The 7,656-nt window shown below is 41.2% G+C and overlaps 1 protein-coding gene and 1 pseudogene across 1 annotated transcript; both read right to left on the reverse strand.

The window, feature by feature from the left end:
- Positions 1-977, reverse strand: LOC133251891 (olfactory receptor 7E178-like; annotated as a pseudogene).
- Positions 978-6,705: 5,728 nt separating this feature from the next.
- Positions 6,706-7,656, reverse strand: LOC133251978 (olfactory receptor 7E24-like). The gene has a single exon (XM_061424748.1). It carries the CDS (start codon positions 7,534-7,536, stop codon positions 6,706-6,708), a length of 831 nt encoding a protein of 276 aa, XP_061280732.1. The 5' UTR covers positions 7,537-7,656.

Here is a 7,656-nt window from a genome sequence, read left to right on the forward strand (position 1 = left end):
CTAGCCTACCCTCAAATGGGTGGCCAGGTCCTAAGCTGAGATTGTTCTGCTGAGGAACCTCCACATGGCCTTTTTGATGTCTTTGTTCCTCAGACTATAGATGAAGGGGTTTAGCATGGGGGTGACCACAGTGTAAACCACTGAGGCTGCTACATCCTTCCTTGGAGAAAGGGAGATGGCTGAGCTGAGATATACTCCCAGGGCTGTTCCATAAAACAAGCATACCACTACCAGGTGAGAGCCACAGGTGGCAAAGGCTTTATACATCCCACTTGATGAGGGGACTCTCAGAATGGAGACAAGAATTTTATAGTAAGAGAAAAAGATTCCTGAGGTAGGGAGAAAACCAGAGATGGCAACGATAATATAGCTGACTATATTATTCATGAAAGTATCAGAACAGCCAAGGTTGAGCAGCTGAGAAGGGTCACAGAAGAAACTAGAAATTTCTATATCCTTGAAGCAGGTAAGTTGTAACACAATCACATTATGCACCTGGGAATCCAAAAGGCTAACAAAAAAAGACACCAAAATGAAGATGCAACAGGTGCATGGGTTCATGATGATTGTATAATGCAGTGGGTGACAGATGGCCACAAACCTGTCATAAGCCATCACAGACAGAAGCATACTATCCATACACCCAAAAAGGATAAAAATAGACATCTGTGTCAGGCAGCCCCCATAGGAGATGACTCTGCTGTGAGTTTGGATGCCCACAATCATCTTGGGAACAGTGGTAGAGATGAAACTGATGTCAGCCAAAGACAGGTTGGAGAGGAAGAAGTACATGGGGGTGTGGAGGTGGGGGTCAGAGGTGACGGCTAATATGATGAGCAGGTTCCCCAGCACGGTGACCAGGTACATGGACAGAAACAGGACACAGAGCAAAGGCTGCAGTTCTGCATCATCTGAGAGGCCCAGGAGGAAGAATTCTGAGACACTTGTTAGATTTCCATTTCTATGTAGCTTGGACACCTCTGGAAAAAGAAAAGAGGTCTGGAAACAAAGGACATAAGTAAATGGGCATTGAGCGCTGTGCCCATACTTTGGATTCAAACAATTCATTTTAAGATTATACATCCCAGTATCTTCAGCAATATTTCTCAGTGTGACAAATTCTACCTGCTTAGAAATGTTTTCTCCTTAGTTTCTATGTTATTCATCTCTGCCTATACACCCTTACTTTATAAAACTTCATGGAAAAATGAAAGGGAACAAGAATATTAGAGTTAAAACATCCATGGTCTCAGTTAAATATAGCCAACTTCTTTAGATATAATGTAGAAGGAGAAATTCTCTTCCCCTCTAATAAAATATAAAATTTGATCTAAAGAAATTAAGACATGCATATTTATACAAATCTTAATTCAGTCAAAAACAATTCTAGATATTTTCCTCATTTTCAATATTGACAAATCTATGAAATGCAGAACTAGGTCCTCCTGATTCTTAATTAAAAATGAATGTTAAAATGAGAACACATTTTATATGATATTCAGAGTTTTATCATTCTTTGTTTTCTACCTTCCCTTCTTCATGAAATAAGTCATTACTCAAACATCAGAGGGGTCTTTTAAAGTTTTTAGTATATTCTTCATATCTTTGACTTTAGTGGAATTCAAATTTTGATCAGTATGGTTTAATTAAATGCAGGATCATGATGCATTGATGACTACAAAGGTGGTATTACTGTACAGAACAATGTTAATGATTAAATGGTAATAAAATTTAAGAAACTCTCTTGAAATTTTGATTCATGATGATGTATGGCAAAAACCATCCCAACATTGTAATCATGCTCCAATTAAAATAAATTATTTTTTTAACAGGCATAATATTCTCCAGATCATTCCATGTTGTCACAAATGGCAGGATTTCCTTGTTTTTATGGCTGAGTAATATCCCATTATTTATATAAACACACAACATTTTTTACCTATTCAACAGTCAATAAACACATTTTCACTATTTAAAATAAATGACAATGACAAGGGAATGTAAATATCTATTAGAAGTTCTGATTTGAGTTCTTGGGCACCTAACCTGAAGTGGGTTGCTAGATCCTATGGTAGTTCTATTTCAATTAGATGCAGCTTTTAATTTTTTTAAGGAACCTCCATTCTGTTTTCTGCAATGGCTGTATCATTATTCATTCCCACTAACCGAGTACAAGTGTTCCCATAACAGTGAGCAGGGATCTAGGAGTCTCTGCCAGGACTGACAGGGAAGTTAGTGACATGATGGTTTGGGGTGGCAGAGGCATTGCCCACATACCTAGCATCTGGAATCAGTCTGTCCAAAATGACTGACTTCAAACATGATTTTATCATTCTTTAATTCATGATCTGGTTGCTGTTGTTTAGTCCCTAAGTTGTGTCTGACTCTTTGTGACACCAAGGACTGTAGCCCGCCAGGCTCCTCTGTCCATGGGATTTCCCAGGCACGAACACTGGGGTGGGTTGCCATTTCCTTCTGCAGGGGATCTTTATGACCCAGGGATCAAACTTAAGTCTCCTGTATTGGCAGGCAGATCCTTCACCACTTGAGCCACCAGGGAAGCCCCAAGAACTGGCACATGTTATATAAAATGTTTCACTTCTTTCCTCTTATTAAAATAATAGTAATGTTATGTACATATCATTGGGGAGAAATTATGCACATATAATCAAGAAGGAAATACAAAATGTATACGTCAGAGCCCGACACTTAGGAGGCCTTCAATACCAGGACAGGATGGTATGGCTCATGTCATCCTCATCATGCTTGTCCTCATCCTCATCACTGATCCCATGATGAACTGAAGAGGTAGAGGGGAGGGGGACAGAGGATAAGATGGTTGGATGGCATCATCGACTCAATGGACATGAGTTTGAGCAAACTCCAGGAGATGGTGAAGGACAGGGAAGCCTGGTGCTGCAGTCCATGGGGTTGGAAAGAGTCAGACATGACTGAGTGACTGAACCACAACTGAACAAGGGGAAAGTTTACAGAGGTGCACTTGCTTCTCTATTGGGAGGGATGCCAGCCAGAGCCAGTGAGGGTGAAAGCAGAACTCTGAACGAAAGTTCTCACAGCTCAACCAAAACTAAGAATATGAACTTCAAAGCACTCTATTCCAAACCCATGTGGATTGCTCCCAACACCTCTTCACCATTCCTGTCTCCCTAGCACTTACTAGGTTGGCTGTATCTCTGCTGGAGCATGACCAAGGACCACAGACTCACTGCCTCTCTCCTGCCTGGTGTGTGATGAAATCTCAGGGTCCCTCCTCAGGATGGGCAGGAAAACAGACTCAGGCTGGACATTCTGATGTAGGTTCCTACAAAGGATGGAGACATAGGTGTGGATTCACAATATTAGAACAGCCAAAATAATGAGCTTGGAGGCATTGGCCAATTATTTACAATGGCATGACCTTAGAGCTCAACGCCCAAAGCTCATCATTAGCCACTTGGTCCATGTTGTCCTCATCTCTGGGGACTTGTTAATATTAAAAGAACAGGAAAAGGAGAAGAGTGAATGTCCTGGGAAGGGTCTGGGTCCCTTTTCATCTCAGGAGGAAATATCACGTACTCTTGCTTCTTACTTCCAAGCTGCAGGATCTTAACGTAACATCAGACCTTTTTTTCTCAATTTACCACTCAATGTGTGATTTTGATATGTTGAAATTCATTGTGTCAATCTTGAAATCTTTGCAGCATGAGGTCTAGACCAACGATGTGATACACTATCCATTTTCAGAGTTTTCCATTTTTCACAGGACTGGAAAAGGACATTTCTCATCCAACTGCAAAGAAGGGCAATACCAAAGATTGTCCAAACCACTGCACATTTTGTGCTCACTTACACACACTAGTAAGGTAATGCTCAAAATCCTTCAAGCCAAACTTCAACACTATGTGAACCAAGAACTTCCAGATGGACAAGCTGGATTTAGAAAAGGCAGAGGAAACAGAGATCAAGTAGTCATAGAAAAAGCAAGGGAATTCCAGAAAACTATCTACTTCTTCTTCATTGAGTATGCTAGAGTCATTGACTGTGTGGATCACAACAAACTATGGAAAATTCTTAGAGAGATAGGAATACCAGACCACCTTCCCTTCCTCCTGAGAAATCTGTATGCAGGTCAAGAAGTAACAGAACTGGACATAGAACAAAGGACTGGTTCCAAATTGCTAAAGGAGTACATCAAAGCTATATATTGTCACCCTGCTTATTTGACTTATATGCAGAGTATACTGTATGAAATGCCAGGCTGGATAAAGCACAAGCTGGAATCAAGATTGCAGGGAGGAGTATCAATAACATCAGATATGCAGATGACACCACCTTATGGCAGAAAGCAAAGAGGAACTAAAGAGCCTCTTGATGAAAGTGAAAGAGGAGAGTGAAAAAGCTGGCTTAAACTCAACATTCAAAAAACAAAGATCATGGCTTCTGGTCCCATCACTTCATGGCAAATAGATGGGGAAACAATGGAAATAGTGAGAGGCTTTATTTTCTTGGGCTCTAAAATCACTGCAGATGGTGACTGAAGCCATGAAATTAAAAGATGCTTGCTCTTTGGAAGAAGAGCTGTGACAAACCTAGACATCATATTAAAAGCAGAGACATACTTTGGTGACAAAGGTCCATCTAATCAAAGCTACAGTTTTTCCAGTGGTCATGTATGTGTGTGAAAGTTGGACTATAAAGAAAGCTGAGCACCAAAGAATTGATGCTTCTGAACTGTGATGTTGGAGAAGACTCTTGAGAGTCCCTTGCACAGCCAGGATATCAAACAAGTCAATGCTAAAGGAAATCAGTCCTGAATATTCTTTGGAAGGACTAATGCTGAAGCTGAAGCTCCAATACTTTGGCCACCTAATGTGAAAACCTGATTCATTGAAAAAGTCCCTGAGGCTGGGAAAGATCAAAGGCAGGAGGAGAAGGGGATGACAGAAGAATAAGATGGTTGGATGGCATCACCGACTCGATCAACATAAGTTGAGCAAGCTCTGGGAGTTGGTGATGAACAGGCCTGGCATACTGTAGTCCAAGGCATCGCAAAGAGTCAGACATAACTGAGCAACTGAACTAAACTAAACTGAAACTGGGAGTTCGTTTAAAAGATATTGAAAGGCTAACAGGCAAAAAAATAACAAAGCAGTAACATAGCATTTATGAGCGAAGAAAGATGTTACTCCACCAAGGGCTTGAGGAGTATAAAATGAAGAGCTGAGCATTTACGGCAAAGAGAATTTACTGACCACTATTGAATGTAGGTAAGTTAGAAAATGGAACAAACATTTCAAGAGCCACACCCCAAAGCAATGTATATAAGTGTGAGTTTGGAGTAGAGACAATAGTTTTATAAACAGCACATAGGCTATGGAGACCAAATTCTATGGTGTAGAGAGGCTATATGTGAAGAATCATTATCAGCAATAATGGGGAAAACACACTGCCTGTTGGCCTTCTCAGTAGTAAAGAAACTGCCTTCCAATTTAAGAGATGTGGGTTCCATCCTTGGGTCAGGAAGACCCCCTGGAGAAAGAAATGGCAACTCCAGTATTTTTGCCTGGAAAATATCATGGACAGAGGAGCCTGGCAGACTACGGTTCACGGGGTCGCTAAAGAATCAGACTCAACTTACTGACTGAGTATGTACACAGGCACATTGCCTGTTACTACAGCAGGCTCTTCATATTTTCCCCCATGAGTTCAGATCTCTTTAGGATCTGGGACATTTGTCCATGAGCAGTTAGGACGCATGACATAAAGGTCACATTTGACTGAAAGATTTGGCTTAGATCAGAAGTTCAAACCTTGGCCACATGCTAAAACCAGCCTCAGTGTGTTTAAAAACCCTCATGCTGGGACCTCCCTGGTGCTCCAGTGGATTAGGTTCCACCTTTCAATGCAGGAGGCATGAATTCAACCCTTGGTCTCGGACTTAAGACCCCACATGCTGCATGGTATGACCAAAAATAAAAATAAGTAATTTTTTTAAATCTTCAGTTTAGGACACCCTAAGTCTAACATTGTGAAGGAATTATCCTCCTTTAAAATAAGTAAATAAATTTAAAAATAAATAAGAATAAAATAAATAGACTCTTTGGCAGTGAGACTCAGTTTATTTTTTAGTTTATTTTATTGTAGTATAGTTGATTCACAATGTTGCAAAACAGTGAGTATTTTTAAGCCTCCCAGATGATTTTGAGAAAAGCCAAGGCTAAGAAGCAGTGACATGTATCCTAACACAGTATGTTCATGCGTGCTCAGTCACTACAGTCATGTCCAACTCTCTGTGACCCCATGGACTGCAGCCCACCAGGCTCCCCCGTCCATGGGATTTTCCAGACAAGAGTACTGGAGTGGTTTGCCATTGCCTCCTCCACATAGACTGCATACACAGATTTAAAACATAGTAATCTGTAAAAATGGAGTTGTTCATTTTTCTAGTATGTGGGTCACCACGATAAATGAGAGACTCCTCCTTAAATACAATAAGATTCAGTTATGCAGTATTTTTGACATCTACAGAATCCCAGAAGACCCTTCCAGCCCCATCAAAAACATATCTAAAAAGCAATATTCAGGTATAAAACAAGGAGAGGCAAGAAGGCCCTAAGGGCTACAAATGATGTCATCAGACAGATAGAATTTTCAGATCCAGGTGTTAATTTTGCTACATTTTCCAACCCACACTCCAAATGGAGGTTAGATTGTTTTGTTAAGGAATCTGCACAAGGCCCTTTTGATGTCTCGGTTCCTCAGGCTGTAGATGAAGGGGTTCAGCATGGGGGTGACCACAGTGTAGATAACTGAGGCCAGTGAATCCTTCCTGGGAGACTGTGAGATGGCTGAGCTGAGGTACATACCAAGGCCTGTTCCATAATATAAGCAAACAACTGTCAGGTGAGAGCCACAGGTAGAGAATGCTTTATACCTCCCACCTGATGACGGGACTCTCAAAATGGAGGAAATAATTTTGTAATAAGAGAAAAAGATCCCTGAGACAAGGACAAAAGCAAAAATGGCACCAGAAAAATACAGGATTATATTATTGGTGAAAGTGTCAGAACAGGCAAGCTTAAGGAGCAGAGAAGGGTCACAGAAGTAATTATAAATTTCTACATCTTTGAAGCAGGTAAGTTGTAGAACAATCAAATTGTGTACCTGGGAGTCCATAAGGCTACCAAAAAAAGACACAAAAACTAAAGAGAAACAGAGGTGTGGGTTCATGATGAATGGGTAGTGCAGTGGGTGACAGATGGCCACAAACCTGTCATAGGCCATCATAGACCGCAGCATACCATCCATACATTCAAAAAGGATTAAAAAAGACATCTGTGTCAGGCAGCCCCCATAGGAGATGACTCTGCTGTGAGTTAGGATGTTCACAATCATCTTGGGGACTGTGGTGGAAACGAAACCAATGTCAGCCAAGGACAGGTTGGAGAGGAAGAAGTACATGGGGGTGTGGAGGTGGGGGTCAGAGGTGACAGCCAGGATGATGAGCAGGTTCCCCAGCATGGTGACCAGGTACATGTACAGAAACAGGACACAGAGCAAAGGCTGCAGTTCTGCATCATCTGAGAGGCCCAGGAGGAAGAATTCTGAGACACTGGTTAGATTCTGTGTTAGATTTTGTGGTTGTATGTACCTTGG

Source organism: Bos javanicus, chromosome 7 (assembly GCF_032452875.1).
Source record: "Bos javanicus breed banteng chromosome 7, ARS-OSU_banteng_1.0, whole genome shotgun sequence".
NCBI classification, from domain to species: Eukaryota; Metazoa; Chordata; class Mammalia; order Artiodactyla; family Bovidae; genus Bos; species Bos javanicus.